Source organism: Sinohyriopsis cumingii, chromosome 5, assembly GCF_028554795.1.
Source record: "Sinohyriopsis cumingii isolate HCF-2022 chromosome 5, ASM2855479v2, whole genome shotgun sequence".
Classification (NCBI taxonomy): domain Eukaryota; kingdom Metazoa; phylum Mollusca; class Bivalvia; order Unionida; family Unionidae; genus Sinohyriopsis; species Sinohyriopsis cumingii.
Window position 1 is genome coordinate 111,413,702 of NC_142965.1, and position 21,451 is coordinate 111,435,152.

General features: G+C 36.3%; 1 protein-coding gene across 1 annotated transcript; it reads right to left on the minus strand.

The window, feature by feature from the left end:
- Positions 1-6,290: 6,290 nt before the first annotated feature.
- Positions 6,291-20,212, minus strand: LOC149799997 (kyphoscoliosis peptidase-like). The gene is made up of 6 exons (XM_089957161.1): positions 20,116-20,212; positions 18,188-18,440; positions 10,253-10,368; positions 9,753-9,872; positions 8,099-8,435; positions 6,291-7,270 (listed from the first exon to the last, which is right to left on the minus strand). The coding sequence occupies exons 2-6, from the start codon at positions 18,392-18,394 to the stop codon at positions 6,650-6,652; spliced, it is 1,401 nt and encodes a 466-aa protein (XP_089813287.1). The 5' UTR covers positions 18,395-18,440; positions 20,116-20,212; the 3' UTR covers positions 6,291-6,649.
- Between the last annotated feature and the right edge of the window lie 1,239 nt (positions 20,213-21,451).

Here is a 21,451-nt window from a genome sequence, read left to right on the forward strand (position 1 = left end):
TATATATATATATATATATATATATATACGTACCTGACTGAATAAGTGCCAGGAGACCAACGGCAACTATGTACACACATTTAATCACTGGCATGATTATCAGACGACTACGGGAGTACCAATGTGTGTATCCACAAGCGTCTAACTAATATATAATAATCTCTGCGCGCGATATCTGAAGGTGAGAATTAAGCTGCTACTGCCACGTTTCAGCTTTGGTATCAAAGCCATTGGTCGAAACTTAAGTCAAACAGACAATAGCCACGTTGCAAACATAGCAGAGTTCTCGGGTTTTTTTATTTTTGGGGGGTTGGGGGTTCAGTATAGCAAAGTCTGTGAAAAGGGGAGCATAGAAGAACCGAAGTCCAGCATTATATACATTTCCTTAATAGGAAAACATATATGTGTATGAGTTTGTATGTGTGTGCGTACGTGCGTATGTATGTATGTATGTATTCATCAGTGCATGCACGTAACTATGCATGTATGTTTTTATGTATGTATGTATGCATGCATGCATGTATGCATGTAAGTATGTATGTATCTATGTGCGTGCGTGAGTGTGTGTGTGTGTGTTTGTGTGTCTGAAATTAAAGGACGATTCATTTGCCTCAATTTGTATTATTTCGGAGTGGAAAGTTATAAATATTTCAAGATAAGGTCTAATCCCTTAGATGTGATCCTTAAGCAATTAGAAAATAAGTAATTATAATATTACTAAGCTCCTGAAAATCCGAATTATTACTTCTGGTCCATTTACAATCTTTCCTTGCCACGAATTGTATTAAATCCAGGGCTGTTCTAAATTGGTGCCTAAGGCATCTAAGCAAACATATACTCATCAGGTGTTCAAATATTTGCATAGAGATAAATATAGAGTTATGCAAGTCTCAAACTGAATACAATGGCAAGGATCAAGTCCGTCGAATAATATAAGCTAAATGTTGTATAACATCAACTAATGTAATTAATATGTAAATGTTGCATTCTACATTATATTCCATCAGCATTACAAAAACGTCATGATCTTCATGCTAAATATAGAAGAAAAGCGACAATTTTATAACACAGATACGAATCTATTATCAGTTTCTCGACAGCATGCTGGATAAACAGAAAATATTTGCTTTTGTGAACCACCCACCAACCCAGCTCCCCGATATCCTAATTTTGTATTACGGTTCTCAACAACCATCATCTTTCTGGGCACATTATAATACATGGTACTGTCCAAATCTGTGTCAAAAAGCGTTCGATTTCAAAGGGATAAATCTGCAGCCATTAATCACAATCTTCGCATAATAGTTTTCCTTCAACGAAAAGCATAGCGTTCTTTGTACAAATTTCGGAAATAGCTAATACGGTTTAACATCGGATGACTACTGTAATATCTTTCCCTGCTTAGCCCCAAAAAAGTCACAGTCTGCAATAATGTACAGAATTGTCTACACAGTAAAAGTAGAAGTGAGTTTTAAGTAATTTTGTGAAAAATAAACATTTGTTCGTCGTTTGTTATAAATAAATTCAGTCATTTGTCTCTAAATGGCAAAACGCAATGTTTCCAAATTGTGTTCACAGTTCGGAAAATAATTTATACAGCTGGACGCTCGAAAAACAGTGAAAAGGCCAAAAGTGTTAACGAGACTCTTGTAAAAGAGATTGTATGGAACGACATGCACGTGAAATGTTTTCGAGACCAAAGTGGATTCGTGCGCACTGAAAATGTGAGAAGTGTGGGAAATAACACATGAGTAGATATCGATGTACCAAAATGCTAACTTTTCCACAGCGGTTTCACCTTTCCAACATCCACGCGGACTGTAGAATATTGTTGATAATCACCGATATTTTGTATCCATCTTTGTTTGAATCAGTATACCTTGCTTTTAATGGTTACTTCTCAAACCAGTCTTGGCTTTCATTCCGCCTTGGATGACCCATCATGAGATTCATTATCTAAGTGTATGAGTATTCGCATTCAAGTCACTATGTACCAGGTCCATTTTAAGCGTAACCATGGATGTGTTTTCCATCAGGGTATTTACATCATGGTGTCCCAAGTAGCTTTGTTAATGAAATCGCACACTAAATGAAACATGTTTTTTTTAGATAATAGTCTGTTTTGTCGACGGCATCTCAAAGAAACAAATTCGCAGATGCTTTCAGAAAAATCTAAGAGTTTTCCGTCATTGACTTTTCCGTTAAGGCAACATATAAACCATCCAAGCATGGTGATATATTTGTGCACTGATGTTGTTTTTATTGTAGGGTTTAACGCCATTTTTCAGCACAAGATAGGCTATACATGGCGGCCAGTATAACTGGTGGAGGAAGAACCCTGGAAAACCCCGGGAAGAACCACCGACCCACGAAAAGCTACTGGCAGGCTTTCTCACGTACCAACGTTAGCCGAGCCTGAGACTCGAACTCACGCAGACAGAGGTGAGATGGCAGTGATCCGTAAAGGTGAGCGCTTTAGACCACTCGGCCACTAAGGGCCCATTGTGCACTGATCATTAGTCCTTTTGTATCTGGAAAAACAGCTGTACTGAATATGATTGTACGCTATTTGAGATGTACGTGCGCCGTCGGCTGATGCTCAACCGTGTTATAATGTTTTAAAATATTTTCAAAAAGCACATGTTAAAGATACCACTGCATGCAATATTTAACGAACTTAGCCTTTAAGAAATTGGAATTGACCTTGTATATTTTCAGCTACTTTTCCAAACAACTGGACAAATTTTGTAAACGTAGGTTATAAGCTTCATCCCAATACTGCAACAGCTCGCAATTGGGCCACGTGGGTAAGGCAACAGGTGGAGAGTATTAGGAATTTAAATGTGAAATGGAGAAAAATATAAAAAAACACCAAGTTTGAAGTAAATTCACAGAGATAAAAGATCAGGAAGAATGTGCATCCCAAAGTGAAGAGTTATCTATGCCTCCACAGGCACAACTTGTATCACCTGCGGAACGAAGAGAAGAAGAATACACAGATAAAAGAAGGCGAATTGCACAACAACCTAGACCAGAATTCCTCACACTGGAAGAACTTAGAGGAAAGTAGTTAGAGCAACAACTAAAATATGGGGAAGGCTTTAATGGACTATGTGACCCTAGCGACCTCAAGGGTCGATTGGAAACACTTGTGGGATTCGTGCGCTACAAAGCATCTGAAGTCATTAACGAAACTAAATCCATTTGTCCACGGCTGCACACCAATAACATCACCGAGAGAATAAAATAACGTGCTTGCGAGCATGAATACATCAACGATGCATATTAAGACACAGTTCGGGGGCAATTTTGTTGCAAATCCAACCCAAATCGTTGCCTCGATGATCACAATCTCATGTACGTAACAAGAATTTAGTGTGACATTTGCTACACCTGTTACCGCTGGGTAATCATGCAAACGTTAGATAGCACTTTGCGTCGCTGCGAATTTATTACAGTGGGTCTAATATCCGATCACCATCCGCGAACTTAGGTTGGGGAACTATCCTATGGTCACCTTACAATCTTACATAATCTAGGGATAATAAATGTAGCATAGGAAAAAAATTTGACACATGCCGCGATCATGATTCGTTTTGCAAAGTACGCCTAAAACAAACTTCTCTGTGCGCAGATACATTGGGCCGCATTTCATCATGTGTAAAACACCGAAGGCATAGCTATCAGGTACATTATTTTATATACAGTCAGAAATGTTGATATTTTCATCATTTTACAAGAAAAATCCATTTTGAAATATAGTATCAGTCAGTCAGATGATCAGTGTACCTCCTTGCATATCTTACAACCTTGAACGTGCTGACTGTTTTGTCGATGGGGACGGAATGGGGTAACTGTACTTTTAACACATGATTGGCAATACCATGCTATGGAAGAAGAAGTTAAGTGCCTTTCCCAAGGACAAACGGATCCAGCCGATCCAGGTTGGCCTGAGTTGGTATCTATCCTGTGACCATTGGTTTACGAGTCCGACTTGATACCAACTGAGCTACTGCAGCTCCCTACATACTGACATACCAAGCAACCTACATGTCTCTCTGTCTCTCTGTCTCTCTCTCTCTGTCTCTCTCTCTCTCTCTCTCTCTCTCTCTCTATCTATATATATATATATATATATATATATATATATATATATATATATATATATATATATATACCTACTTGCCTACCAACTCTCCTCTGTTCTACTCTGCATTTAGTAAGGAACCCGATATGTACGAAAGATTGCCAGTAGGTCCTGTGTATCCTTGGTTCTTCCCTGGGTCTTCCCGGGTTCTTACTTTACCAAATATAATGACTTCAATGTATATTCTGCCATGTGCTACACAAAATGACGTTAAGCCCACATAATAAAACAAAGGCACAGCTGGATAGCTTACTAGTTGACTATCTGATTAACTAAATAACTAATTACACTAGAAAAGCATTGTAACTTTATTATATATAAAAACACCAGAGAGGACACGAGCGAAATTACATAAAACGGTTGTTCTTCAATTTCCCAGCATTGAAATCGTTCCAAATTAAAGATATTCCTCTTCATTCACTCTTGTAATTCATAGCAATTTGCAGCGTTGTTCTAAAAATGAACCTGCAGGAAATAATTTAAGAATGATATGTATTGCCCACAGTTTCAGTATTTCATCCATAAGCTTCATCCAATTCAACAAGAAAGGTAGGTCTACGTTATTACAATCTCAATTTAATTTAACGTGCGCGAACGTAAGAAAGCTGAAAAATGCTATAAGAAAGATGACAAAAACAAGAATTCAATGGAGTGTTAAAATAACATGACACTTCTACCTACATGTACGTTCAGCAAATGGTGAAGGCGCAGGTCTTCAAACTTTAGTAGATATATTTTAAAGCATTGAAATATTTGAGAAAAATAGAAAAGGAATCAAATCTATATAAACTGTATATCAGTCAAATGATCAGTATACTTCCTTGCAGACCTTACAACCTTGAACGTGCTGACTTTTTGTCTATGGGGACGCAATGGGGTAACTGTACTGCACAGTTACTGTAACTGTAACTGTACCCAGAGAAAAACCAAGGACACACGGGACCTACTGACAATCTTTTGTATATATCGGGGCCCTTACTAAAGGCAGAGTAGAATAAAAGAGAGTCGGTAGGCAATAGGAAATTGAAAAACTATATAATGACTGGAAGCCATTTTCGTGCCCCTGTGCTGGGGCCTCAGGGAAGGCAAATTACAAAATGAAATGCAATTACAGTGACATTAATGAATATTTTTTAAAGAAACTTTGCACATGCATTATAGGTGTAACAGCTTTGGGTTACATGCCCTTAATCATGGTCCTAAGAAGGCGGAGTTCTGAATTGGAGAAGAACATGTAATGAAACACATGAAGATTTGACAATACCCCGCCATGAGAGCATCTTCGCTAGCCAAGGTTCCGATAACCCTATCTACACCTTGGCGGATCAAAAAGATATATTGATGTTTTGTAATAGCGACATCTAATGGATTTCATGTATTGCCTCCCTTACTATGATATGCCAACTAGCCAAAAGCTTTGTGCATTGTACATCGGCTGAAAAACCGTTGAGGCAATTGTCATACTAGTCATCGAAAGTATGGCTATATACCAGACGGAAGCAATTACAGATGTATTTGAGTGACAGGTATTTGTGCAAACACTGACCGGCAGTGGAAAATTGTTTATTTATCAGTCCATTCGAGTTGTGTGCTCCCCTTGATTCGATCACGTAGGAATAGTGTTCAAATTTGAACAACTTAATTTTGATTGGATGTCGTGGCTTGCCGCCGCATCCAGTGAAATTCACAGACCCGAAGCACAAAAATTCGATGATACGCCAAGGTGTTGATAGAGTTATCGGAACTTTGGCTAGCGAAGATACCATGAGAGTAGCTCTGTTGTTTTATTATCTTTTGAAGACTTTAAATAGGGGAAAGGGGTCTTTCAAACTATTTAGCAAAATTTCCAAACAAGTGAAGTGGAACTTCCTCGCCATTACTCAGCATATCCGGATTTAGACCAACTTTCATCACATAAATTGTTGCTGATTCATTGATCACCCTGAAATTGATACTTGTTTGAAGAACTATATTACTCGAGAAAACACCGACTGATACACCACAGTTTTAGAAGAATTAAAAAACGTTTCTAATAATGGCATCCAACGTATATTCAAATGAATATTGCTTTCGTTCGTTGTTATTTAAATAATCGATTTTGCTCGGGGGCGGGGGGGAATCGAAAAAGGATATAACCAAAAAGGGATATTTATACATTTTAATCTGCTTGAGAATTTAGACTATAATGAGTTCTACTTACCTTTTATCATTTTTTAAAAATTATTTCAACTTTGAATGAATATCGCACAATACTCCATTGTATTGGTATTTTTCACACATTTTTGTTTATTCTTTATGCTCTTTGTTTAAATTCAAATCTAGTATTCTAATGATTTCAGCTATATGATGACATTTTAAAATAGCAGATTAATCAATTAAATTCGTAAATACATTAAAAATTCTAAATTTTGCTCTGGGTAATATGGTCCTCAGCAAAATGACATCTTTTTTCATATCCGTTCAAGCGGGATACTTTTGACAAACCTCATCTTGTTCTTAGCTTTATATAATGTTAAATTTATATAAAATTTGATGTTTTCGAAAATCTGAGTTCTCTGATGTGTTGCCATAGAGACCGAGCTGTGTTCCAACCCGCCGTGGCGTAATATAATCTCCTTCCCATGTAAAGTCATCAACTTTTTCAAGCAGTGTGTCTTCAACCATAATCTCAAGTAGATAAGGGGAGGTAACTCTAAATCGAACTTTTGAGTCCGCCTCAAGGTCTCTATGTGTAGGTTCTAGCAGACAACACTGGTAGGTTTGGGCGGCAGTATAGGAGATTGGAAAATTCTTCACCAAATTGTTCATATCAGTACACTTCAGAATGTATTTCACAAGACCAGGGTTCGCGTTAGTTGTGTCCCCCTCCCGTTTCCCGTACACCTTTAAGATATAGACCCCTGGGGACGGCGGCCGTACAAGAACTTTAAACTGATCTTCTCTGTCCTTGAAAACAGCGACATAAGCGTCCATGTTGATTTTGTCAGAGGTGTCCAGCGTGGCGGTAATAGCCACTAGAGGAATGATTGTTGTGTGAATGAGAATGTGGATTTCCTTTCTGAAGACGATGATTGGTTCCTTGTGGGACAGCTCGACTCCCCAATCCTTTGTGGCCGTCTCAGTCTAAAACATCAGACGAGTGGCTAAATCAATTTTGTATTAATGTTTCTACTATTTCAAATAATCATTAAAATTCATCGACAACCGCTTAACGTTGTGATAATTTATGCATTTCGATAAGGAAAGATGCATACTGAATAGAAAACAGTGCAAAATGTTCTTTAACTATTGCAAATCTATGTTAGCTAATAGTAAATCAAAAACAACTTTTAGCAATCTGATTAAAATCAGATATCCACTGTCCTACTTGAAGATGTGACAGCGACCATTTAGGGGTCATGTTATGGTGACCTATGCTAATCAGATGAATTCATGTCTTCGCGTTTGGGTGACTGAGCAGTATAGTTGAAGAGCATCAGTGTGTGCTTATCTATTTGATTCACTTTCATATTTCTGAAAGCTGAATTTCCATTGGCTAATTCAGGCGGTCGCTGTCAGATCTTCACCCAGGACAGTGGAGATCTGATTTTAATCAGATTGAACTTTTGGTACATATACATTTCAGGAGACAGCTTGATACCCCAATACCACAAACCTGAAAAAAACAATCGTTTTCCTAGAGGATGTGTATAGCTTTTAAACAAGAATATATATTCAGTGGAAAAAAGAAATCATTAAAAAAAATTAATGACTTGTAATCAATTTAACTATTCTCACCCTTTTGGAATAAATCGTTAATTCAGAAATGATCGTGTCATTGTGGCCATTTTAGGAATCTTTCATTATCTTATTTTGAAATTTCTTTTCAAGGTACTCTTTGGCGACTGATAGACTTTTGAAAAATATAATACACAAGGGTTATGCGAATCTTGCAGAGCAAATTTACCTTACCTTGACCGTTCGATTGTATTGCTCAAGCGAAATTGGCTTCTTTAAAAGTTGCCACATTTCAGTTGTTCTTGGGTCGTTTTTCAGGTACGGAAAATGATCGTTGATGAAATTTTCTGGATCTGTCAGAAACCAAAATTCTTCGTATTGTTTGTGAAACTGGCCTATGTCGTCTGTATAGCCGCTTCCCCATGCGGTGTCTACGAACCGCCAATCGTTGTTGACATAGACAGCGTTCCACGCATGCTCGGGGTCGTCTTCGCCAGAGAAGGGGTGCTCTGGGTCGTAGTCCTCTCCTTTAGCAAACCCCTTGAGCTTTTTCACGGGAACATTGGCTGATCTGTGAATTTAGGTTAATTTCATTTCGTTTATAGAGTTAAAAATTAACTTTTGCAGGTTGTAAGTAATAGGTATTAGATATACTGGTTCAGCAAAATAAATTATTCAACAAAATATTTAGGAACTACATGCCAGATCCCAGATCTCCTTATGACCAATAATTTAGCAAATATTGCATGGTACCACGAAACTAATCGTTTCCCCATAGACTATAGTGTTAACGTTTTCTTAAATAATTATAATTTCAGCACTGCTCTAGTAGGCAAATCATATACCGTCCAAAAGATCCATCCTTGAAGTCTCAAAAGCATTGTACCACGCACCAGTATAAGGAAAATAACTCCACAAGACTTGGACCGGTGTAACGAACTATCATTATGAATAAATAAGCATTCACTTTCGCATAGAGTATGACAAATCACACAAAAAACACAATATTAGGAAAAAATTACTAGATGTTGATTTTTAAGTCGTTAAGAGACTCATCTTTCTTCAAATAAAAACAAACAGCTGAAACTCTTACATAATAAACTGATCGCATATAGTCATATAATTCTCTTCTGATTATAATCTTACCTCCACAATAAGACGCACCAGCTTCTCGTAGCTAATTAGTCCTTTACAATTATCCCTTTCTCTAATTCCGTATAGCAAAGACATCACTCTCACCCTCCAATGTCACAAGCCTTTTAGCGGTGACTATGATTACCAGCCAATCGCAAAAAATCAAAGTGTTTAAAGAAATGAGAACCACCAAAACATCCAAGATAAATCGGTAGTAATCCAGTGTCTTCTTTGAGCTACATTGTTTTCGCGAAATATGAACAACTCGTCGAGGTCATTTTTGCATTTAATTTTACCAGAAGGATTGGTTTGTCAACAAGATGTAACAAATTAGAGGCATTAAGGTAGAATATATTGATTTAAGTTGGTTTTCTTTTCTGTGCGACTTTGCAATTTTTAAGCATTGGCCAAATGTTTAATCGGCTGAAATTTGAAACTAACTCAGAAAAGTCCCAAGTTTTCCAGATGTCCGTGATGAAATATGGTGGAACTGGACATGTGATCAAAGACAATAATTAAAACTTAATAGCGTATCTCCTGTCAACCAAAATCCTGTCTTCAAAAGTTTTAAATCAATCTCCATAACTTCAATAGTAATAATACTACACAGGATTGGGATCTCCCGCATTTCATGCACGATTTACACCAAACTGCATTAAGTTTTATTTGCATCTAAAAGTAGCCAAGAAATAAATCTAGAGGTTCAGAATTAAACAAATAAGAGATGTGCAGTTGGTTATGCGACCATACTCACCTGCACATTGCGGATAATAAGTTAGCATATCCTTCAGATGCGTTAGCAACCCGATGCCTCAAAACTGTCATGGGGTCATTTGGAGTCTCCTTCCGCCCATAGGCATAGTTCTTATCATAACTTGAAAAACAAAAACAAAATTATGTCAGTGTTAACGGCAATAAATCTGTAAATGCAAGAATCTCTCTCTCTCTCTCTCTCTCTCTCTCTCTCTCTCTCTCCCGAGTGTGTATCAATGTAAATACGTTAGTTGAGTACTAAGTATAAAAATGTCATAACTTGGTGGCGTCTTAATGACATATCAGCACATAAAAGACTATATGTTACCGAGGTTATTAATGTAAGACATGCTTCAAAAGTCGACTCGTGTTGGACTGGGCAGTATTACCCCATTATTATAAATGATAAACAGACAGACAGATTATTTCTTTTACATTTAAGAAAAACATTGACAGAAAAAGAGGTGTATCCATTGGATGTATGTTAGTCGGACTGCATACCTAATATGATTGGCGATCCATACATAAAAAGATCTGACTTTTTCCAGGTCCGAATGACAAGGCTGAATCAGGTACGCCACTAAGGCCTTGATAGATTGTGTCACTTCTTCCGGTGCCTGAAAATCAAATAAGAAAAGCAAATAAATAGCTTTTAAATTCCTCATTTAAATCCTCATTATCTGGTCTATTACACCTCAGAATTTAGAACTTAAACAGCCGCCTTTTAATTCCACCCTTCTCGGCGCTATCTATCTTTCATATCCCTAGAATAAAAGGTGCGTGAGTGTTTAGCATGTCGGATTCGTGACAAGAAAGGATCTGGTTCGAATCCTGAACGGATGTGGCCGGGTCGGCCTGATATCGTTTGTTTTTTAGCAAGGCATATTGCTCCAAACGCCTCGAAACGACGTCAGCTTTGTCATGTTGATGTGCCGTTAATCACTAATCATTCAATCCGTCTTTCATGATATATTTGAATTAATTTACATCCCAGCTATAAAACAACGACACGAAGAAAGGTGATACAAAAGACTGTAATATGTGTATTCAGGTTAGCACTTGATGTACCTACCCACTTATTAACGTATGATATGTAAATTAATTCAGTCATTGTGTACGTTTCTGCCTCACATGAAACCCATGTACACCAGTGATTCTTTCTTATGACATTTCAATAGTATCATGAGCATAAAGACAACCTATATATGGGTTTTTCGAGATGTAATCAGCCACAATTTGTTGTCTCTTTTACTTTTCATTTGATACGTGAATTACTCGGTCTTTTTCGCTATATTTAATATAATCGAATTTATTTATTATGCTCAAAGATCTACATAATTGCATTAGGTTCTTTCAAAGTATGATGATTTAGTGGAAGATAAATAGATTTCATTTCAGTCGAATCAGCGATCATGTCAAATTACCCGGATTTAAAACTGTCCTAGTGTTGCTAAATAGATTTTAATTATCCAAAGTACATGTAACCAAGCTGCGGAAAGACGGACAATGGAGAGCGGCTGCCATACTGAACTTTGTTTCAAACTCTTTGCTAAGGAGATCTTTCATTTGCACTGTGTTATTAATGGAAACAGCTACGATTTTACCATGGCGCAGATTAAAACCAACGAGTTCTTAATTTAACCCTACAGGATATGTATTCACTCAAGGATAATACATTCACAGCGGGATTGCCCGAGAACGATAACTGTTTAGTTTACGTAGATTACCTTAATATATGGCCAGATGGTTCATTTATTTAATTTATTTATTTATTTATTTATTTATTTACTTATTTATTTAGTTGTTTGTTTGTTTGTTTGTTTGTTTGTTGTTTGTTTATTTATTTATTTATTTATTACGCCAATTTCAGCACTTTATTTGGCTACATCATGCACAGGAAAATTTGGACTAGCCTGTGAATATATCGAATCTGCGACATTTTCGATTACGTGTCATACACCTTGCCATGTTAACTATCACCCCTCCCCCATTAAACAAGCAAGAAAATAATAATAATAATAATAATAATAATAATAATAATAATAATAATGATAATAATAATAATAATGATAATAGTAATAATAGTATTTTTGAGGAATTCATATGTGTGTTCTTTTTCATATTTATGACACTCAGTACTCAGAGACGTGCTTACTTATTGTTTTATATTTGCCAATACTTGTAAATAAAAAAAGAGAACCGAAAAAGCAAATCACTCTTAATTTGTAAGTGTGAAACTTGTCAGTGATCGATTTCCGACACTTACTAATTGAGAGAGCGAGAGACCGAGGCAGAGAGGAGGAAGAGGAGGATGGTGGGCATGAAGTAAGTAAATAAACGGACAGTAGACTAATGTCAAACACACGTATAGAAAAATAAACACGTACTAAGAGACCCTGAGACGAGAAAAGACATTGGGAGAAAGTTAAAGACACAATGCCATTATATACATACACAGACGCAGAAACAAGTTGCCATACAAGCAGACATGATAAATATACAAACAGACATTAATATACAAACATGTATATATATAGAAGGCGGAATTAAGCAGCAGATGTACAGAAAAGCACAGCGAAACAGAAAAAAAAAACTCATCCATTCAGCGTTACTAAACAGGCTCTCTCACATTGTTCAGTACACGTTCTTGTATGTACAGGACATAAAAGAGTATGTCTCAACAAAGGATAACCAAACATTTTAGTCATCTCTAATCACCCGCCCAATTTCTCTCCATGCCCTGCTCATGTGGCGAGTTTTGTTTCTAAATATGTATGCGTTTTCTATACCCATTTTCTTTTTTAGGGGTGGTGGGTTGTATTTATACTCATTCCCAATTCATACCATGAAGATGTCTGAAGCATATAGTCTTTTCTGTATCAGCTGCATAGAGAGTGTAACTGATCCTGGCTGCAGCCTTTCTTTATGTATATATTTATTGGATCAGCTGTGACGTCTATCTTTTGGAGCTTGGGCATAACTTACCCGCGCATTTAAAGAATTATTAGGACTTTTTGATTCTTTCCACGCCCGCTTAGCTTTAATTTCCAGCGCAAGCTCATATGCGTTTAGAAAGTTATTTCCTGTTTCAAAACTTCAACTCTTTAATTGAATTGTTTGCAATATACTAATATGGTTTGTATAAAGTCGTATGAAAGCAGACGATGTCCCCGTAGAAATTATGCCTGGTACATTAATTACTTATATGTCTAGAAACTATACATCTATCAAATATATAGACTACAGAAACACTGAATGAGAAAAATAAGGATTTATTCAAATCATTTTCATGATATAGTTGCAAATAAATAACTTAATGTAAACAAATTTATATTTTATCTTATTATTCTCACTGTATTTAATTATATGTCATACTAACCAACAGTCTCAACAACTTGCATTAAACAACAATAGTGATAACAAACAACTCAGTGGTAAAAGTCATAAATATTCATGGGAGTAACATTAAAATCCTGCTAACAAAAGAAAATCACAAATAAAATTATCATGCGAAATCAATGACCATTTCTTTGTAACAAGATGACTGATTCATTCAAAATTAATGAAATAGCTCAAGTTTTAGGGAAGCCAAGTACCGCACAATAAAAATAAATAGTTAATGATATAATATCTCTGAGCTTAGGTTTCTTTCGTACAGACATTTACTAAATATTAATATTACATAGATGAATTTATACTTCCAAATATGATGATAACACTCTTTACCACTTTTGGTATCAGATTTGCTCTATAATAATTGGATTAAGATGACCGAAAGTATAACGGTGGCTTGAAACTTATCCTATGCACAACACCACCTAAAACTCTACCCTAAAAACTGAGTGTTTCAAATAGGGATGTAGTACACAATACATATCTACTACAACTAAAATATTGCCATTCAAGGCAAGTATTGAATACTAAATTATATTATTCCAACTTTAATAAAAAAATTTACGGCAAAAGTACCAAACTCTTTGTACAGGACCAATACCAGTGAACAGTGGCCTACAACTGAGATTTGTGATTCGCGGGAAAATTATAACTATGTATGTATGTATGTATGTATGTATGTATGTATGTATGTATGTATGTATGTGTGTGGACGTACGTACGTATATGTGTGTGTGTGTGTGTGTGTGTGACTACATATATATGGGCATATGTGTATAATTATATGTGTGAATATATATGTACATGTAGAAAATGGTTACAACAAATGCTCTCTCTCTCTCTCTCTCTCTCTCACTTGATCGACCGATCGATCGATAGATCGAATAACCAATATTAAAATCTGTATTGGGTTTATAATTAGAATATAATACTATGTAATGGTGTTAACGATTATTTATGTAATGTAATGTGCAGCTATACAGAATTATGAGGTAATAAGTGGCGTGGTTCCCTGACCTTCTGATACATGCATCCGGAGAATATTAAACATGGAGAAAAACTATATAGAACAGACATAGGTCTAAACATAGTCTGATAATATCTATCTTCACATGAATTTGCCAGAGTAAATATTATATGTGTAATTATCAACATTGAAAAAATGTAAACAAACGGTGTGAAAATAAGTGCTGACTATTGTTTACAAGAGAATGGTACAGTTCAATAAATTAATACAACCCATGTATACATACATACATACATACATACATACATACATACATACATACATGCATGCATGCATCATACATACATAAATACATACATACATATGTATTATTATAAGCATATGGTATCATACCGAGCGAATCAATCTCTGCATGAGCATGGTTTGATTGTCCGTATCTTGCCCCATTTCCAGGTTCTCAAACAACATTCGTTGTCAACCGAAAGCTTTTTAAACATGCAACCACTACAAGTATTTTTTCTCTGATAAGCAAACACACAGCATAACTCTAACTTCACACGTGCACGGTTTTTCTTGCTTCAGATTTGTATGATTCACAAGTAAGCCTTTTTTAACCGTATATGAATACATCACAGCATGCAATGAAAAACATATCCCAAACACCCATTACAAAGAAATATTTATACCTCTATACAGGTATACCTAAAAATATCCAGAGGATCCGCTATATCAAGAAATCATTTTACAAAACAATACATGCTGTCATAAAGTCTCCCGAATAATGTATAGTATGTCACTTGTTCCTTGAAACAAGCTAAATTGTTCGGATTCATAAACATCCTCCCAACTCCGACTCCACGTAATCAACAAATAATTACAAAACTCTAACAACCTATAAACGGAGACGTAAATACAAATATCAAATGCCACATGAGAGGGAGAGAGTTGTTGTTGTTCTATGGTTTAACGCCATTTTTCAGCACAAGATAGGCTATACATGGCGGCCAGTATAACTGGTGGAGGAGGAACCCTGTAAAACCCAGGCAAGAACCACCGACCCACGAGAAGCTACTGACAGGATTTCCCACGTACCCACGCTAGCCGAGTCTGAGACTCGAACCCACGCAGACAGAGGTGAGATGGCAGTGATCCAGAACGGTGAGCGCTTTAGACTACTCGACCACTCGGGACCCCCAGAGGGAGAGAGAGTTACACAGATACATAAAGGCATGTACTTCATTTTCTTTGTATTTTATTTTTCTGCAAAGATAACTAGTACATATCATTAAATAACAGTTCAAGAAAGAATTTCTATTTCATAAAAATATGCATATTCGCTATCCAAGGTTCCGAAATGTTAACCCTCTCTCCACCTTGAGGGCGTACAGGTGTACTTGAGTGAAAGGAATTTGTACAAACACGGACCGACAGTGGAAACTTGCTTAGGTGTGAGTCTATTCAAGTTGTGTTCTCCCCTTGTCTCGATCGTGTAGGAACAGTGTTCAAATTGGAACAACTTACTTTTTGATTTGATGTGGTGGCTTGCAGCCACAGCCAATGAAATTCACAGACCTGAAGCACAGAAATATCTGCTCGATCAGCCAGTGTGTAGATGGTATCAGCATATCGGGAACATGGCTAGCGAAGATGAAAAGATGACACCAAATTGCTAATAAATAAAAAAAAATGTCTTGAAGTAAATTGACTAGAAACGATCCCACTAAATCTCACATCAGCCAGAGTTAGCAACGCAAATCTAAAATAGCCTTTCTTTTAAAAGTTGTTGAAATTCCAAATCATTTGACGCGCTGTCATCCTCCTCCTCATCATCGCTTGGTCTAACAGGCGCCTTCACTTTTCGGAATCGGTTGTAGCCTATGATTACCGTCCTCTTAGCTGATACTACTTTTAACTTACTCGCTGTAGCATATACCGTTTTCAGTTTGTTAATTGGTTTAGCAATCACTTTCCGACTGAATTTCTTTACAGTTTTCTTAACCATTGGCTGTTTCCTTTGGTCCGAATTCCTAGCATGACTTTCACCCTGTAACAAAAATTAAATTACACGAAGATTATGTGTTCTTTGTTGTATCGCTATGTCAGCAACACTATTTCTCTTTTCTAATATACCTAGCAACTGAGTGAGTGAGTGAAAGCTCTATCAGTTAATAAAACTGATGTAAAGTAAGTGCAACTGCTAATAGAAATCTTCATTACCTAATCAATTTTCAATTATTTATATTAAATTTGCCCTTCGATTGCTGCGGAAAACCAGCTGAAGATTTCCTTTACAGAGATGTATACTTATTGATATATAACAGTTTTCCTAATCGCTCAAAGAACTGAAGTGAAATTCGCAAATTTAAATAATACTACTAAGTACCTATCTAAAACATACCAACCTTTGGCAGAGAGACTTTATCAGAGTTGCGTTCGCGGAATATCTTCGCCGATAAATTACTTCTTCTTCCGCTGATGATTCGGACTCTCTCAGACCATGTGACCCTCCTCGCGTACCCATCGTAGTTAGGTCCTTTCGCATCTAATTTCTGTGTAAGGAAATTGTTCTCATGTCGGGGAGAAAAAAAAAAGAAGCGGTGAAGCATATGCGTGTAGGGTTAGGAAGCACGTATTTATTACTATGCATATACCCCTGACATATATACTTCACATTGCTGTATTGCCATGGAAATATATATTTACAATGGCACAAACGCAGAGATTTATTTTGCATTCAAATCTAAAATTATTTGAAAACTTCTTCGGTCTGTAGAAAATATACATGCAAGCACATATTAGTGAATCTCGCAGATTTGTTTCTCACATGCATTTGCATACAGATCTCACTCTCTAGCCATAAGAAACAACTTTGACACCCACTTAATCGCTGCATGAAGTTTGTGTCTATGCGACGAGCTACGAAACAACATAAAAGTTACCACGCCATCCCAACCCACCCACCCAACCCCACCCCACCTCACCCCAACCCCACCTCACCTCCATCTTAACAATCTTGGCACGGAATTATAACAGATAAAGGGAGTCATCAAAATTAATGACCCGGAAATAAAAGTTGTCCCCCTCGGTCTAAGACTCGATTCCAAATTTCGAAAACGGACCGGTTTAGTAATTGGACATAAATGTTAGGATTCTGACGTCTGATTGGTCAGTGATTGCACATGAGCGGGAAATTTTGTTCTAATTTCGAGCCTGGTTTTGTTTCTAAGCAGCAGATCTTTCTTTCATTCTCTTGCTCTTTATCTTTTCTGACCTCCATATATGCCCATCTACAGTATAATCTCGTCCGTCACATTTTGTTATTATCTGACATTACTGGCCGTGGCATATAACAATTCACACAGCAGCAAATTCATTCATGAACAGTCTTTAATGTAGTTACTATGAATTTAGTGCTGTGCGCAACTAGTGAACCCGATTATATGTCCTCACTTCTGTACACGGACAGCAAATTGAATCCCACTTGTATCGATTCGTTGCACCAAATCCGTCATAAATCGCTAAATACATTTCCGAATTGACCATCTGTCACTCTAGCAAACTATCCAGCGCATACATGCATAGTTTAGTCCACTAAACATGTCGATGTATTAGTGTTCTCCTCCATGGCCAGTAATGTAAGAAATTAAATTACAAATGACGGTTATGTTTGGTATTTTTGTTTTAAGGCACAGCAGCTCAGGTAGGTTATTTAGTGACGAAGTAATTATCGTAAAGTAATTATCATAAAATGCTTTACCCATAGACACATTACGGTATCCGACCCAAGCTGATTTTATAATAGAGTTTAAATCCGCACCCGATTGGTCGCGAATCCAGCACGCTCAACAACAGTGAGCCACCTCGGTTTCTGCCTCCATCAGTCTCCTTCAGGAGGACGCATCGGACCAATACACCCGCAAGACAATATGGTAGGTAGAGGGAGGGGAAATGCTGTTGGTCTACTTTATGACAGCCAAATACAATACATGGCAATTATTCAAGACAACCCAATTCTACAATTCATCAATTGCAATGTTTCCGGAAATTAGTAGTACTTTGGATAAAAATGCACTTACGAGTCGAGCGTGTTCATCAATGTCATGGAACATGAAGGGAGATTGAACTAACATCTTTTTGTTTTCTCCCGGTGGCTTTATGAGTGGTATGGTGTGATGTCGAAGTTTACCGAAAGCGCAGCAACCCACGAAGCAGCCACCCACCCCCGTGCTGTTCGTGTTGTCATTACTACTGACGTACACATCCACAGAAACGCCGCAACCCATGTTAGTCTCAGAAGTGTGCTGAGATTGGCGTGTGCGCTTTGATTACCTGAAATAGAAACTGCATGCGTATATGCATATACATAGGTAGGTTGGTAAATATGTATTTAGGTAGTAGGCCAGTAGGGAAGTAGGTAGGTATGCTGATAAAGGTAAGTTGATAGGAAAGTGAAACGAAGTTTCTTGCTTATTTACAGTCTTGTTTTATTCTGTCTCTGTTAGCATCTATCTATCTGTCTATCTATCTATCTATCTATCTATCTATCTCTGTCTTGTCTGTCTGTCTGGTTGTCTGTCTGTCAACCCACCTACCTAGCTAATTGTCTGTCTGATTGGCTGGCTGTTCCTCCGACCGTCCATTCATCGATCCATTCACCCACCCACCCATCCATCCATTCATCCATCCATCCATCCATCCATTCATCCATCCATTCATCCATCAATCCATCCATCTATCCATCTACCTACCTACCTATCTACCTACCTGTCTGGTTGGTTGGCTGTCCCTCCTTCCATCCATCCATCCACCCACCCACCCACCCATCCATCCATATATATATATATATATATATACATATATATATATATATATATATATATATATATATATATATATATATATATATATATATATATATATATATATATATATATATATATACTGTAGCTATATCACTGCTCATCTGGTGATATAAAAGAATGTCGTTTAAATGCAGTATGATATCTAGTCATTAATGAAGTCCGATTATTTACATATTCATGGTTGAATTTCTACGAACTCTTTAGTATATGTTTTACACCAAAGCTGGAAATCAGCGGAAGATCAGCACGTGGAGCGAAGGACTCATAATCCTAGATTCGATACCCGCCCAGCCCAGCCCTGGTCTGCTGCCTTAATGTACCCTTGGGAAAGTCGCTTAGTTCTAATTTATCGGCATGAAATAGCAAATAATGTATACCCTCCTCCGAGCCGAAAATAAAATAAAATAAAATAAAATAAATAAAAATATCCTCTCACGAAGGTATCATTTGCTCCTTGTCGGATAGTATAGCAAACAATACTTACACAAGGGGCTCTACCAGCATTTAGACATTGCTGTCATCATGATACAAGAATACATTTATAAGTTTTCATACTTGATATGTTATCCTGGACTATGTATTAATATTTTATTAAACGTGATTTATGAAATTAATATTTAAATTTAAGTAAAAGCAGAAAGTTTATACTTTCTCTTAAAACACATATCCTGTCCAAACTTAGACAAATACATTTTTATAAATCAAGCAAAATCATTTCCTAAAAATTCTGTTCAATTCCATATTCTTCGAACTGTACATTGAATAATTACGTGTGGGTCCTCGTTATCCTCTACTCATACTATTACATAATGAGTATCCTTCTTTACCCCCTCAATGATTTTATTCCACTGTATTCAGGTTGTAATTAGCTGAGCTATAGAATTGGTTCATTCGTGTCATATTTATCGTCCAATTCCTTTCCCTTCTGAACTTTATTAAAATATGTAATGAAATTCAAGCGATAGTAACAGTTTCAAAAACGACTTTACTTTTGTTGCTAGATTAAATTCATTCCTTTCTTTTCAGCAAATTAAATACAAATTCCATTCAGACTTTCATTCTGTCGTCAAGCGAATAGTATTAGACAATCATCTAACGGTTTTCTAAGATTGATAATTAATTCATTGTTTTAAAACACCTACCTCCAAAAGAAATCCATATTTCCAAAATTCATTTTCACTGATTGATTGTGGACGTGAAGAGCGTTCTCCTTGGTTTCGCTACACATGTAGAAGTCGCAATGCATGCTAGTTAACTTTTTGAAATACAAGAGGACGAGTGCATATCCGGATGGACAGTTTTCTATAGTCATTGATTTACTTAGTGCTGAAGTATATTAAAATAGTATTATGTTTTGAACTTCATTTGTTCCTGCCCAACATTTCTTTTGAATTAACTATAGCATGCTATAAAGTTTCAACCAAAGACGAAGATAGCGAGTCCGATTTTAGATCTATTGTTTTTGCCTATATTACGTATGACGGTACGGAGGTCGGTGTGTGGCGCAGATGAAAAATATGACTTACTCATAAGTAAGACACAAGATGTCTCAGACACAAGATATATTATATTATATTATATTGTATCATATTATATTATATTATGTTATATTATATTATATTATAGTATATTATATTATATTATATTATATTATATCACATCACATCACATCACATTATATTATATTATATTATATTATATTATATTATATTATATTATATTATATTATATTATATCACATCACATAACATTTTATTATATTATATTATATTATATTATATTATATTATGTTATATTATATTATATTATATTGTATTATATTATATTATATTATATTATAGTATAGTATATTAAATGGATAGATAGATAGATAGATAGATAGATAGATATAGTATATGACGTTATTAGAACGACGCAAAGGATAAAGTACAAGACATATGTATACATATATATATATATATATATATATATATATATATATATATATATATATATATATATAAAGAGAGAGAGAGAGAGAGAGACATACATACATACATACATACATACATACATACATACATACATAGTGTTAGGGTGTCCAAGCTCGAATTTATCGGTACACGTATGAAATGATAGGACCAGAGGATAATATGCTGTGCTCATGAAAATAATGTTTCGCACCAGTGAATCAGTCATCTGTCACGAAAATATTTTAAACTCTTACTCACAGCTCCGGTGGTCTAGTGGTTGGAGCGTCCGCCTCGGATGCGTTAGGTCTTGGCCGAGTTATACCAAAGATTTTAAATATCTGGTACTAACAGCTACCTCGCTAGGCGCTCAGTATTAAGAGTTTAGTGTTAGGACTGGTCAGCCTAGTGTCAGGATAATGTGACTGGGTGGGACATCATGATACATGTCTGCGGCATGATGTCCCAGTGGTAAACATCAATATAAACTGTCACACTGCAGACATCGTAGCGATATGACTGAAAAATG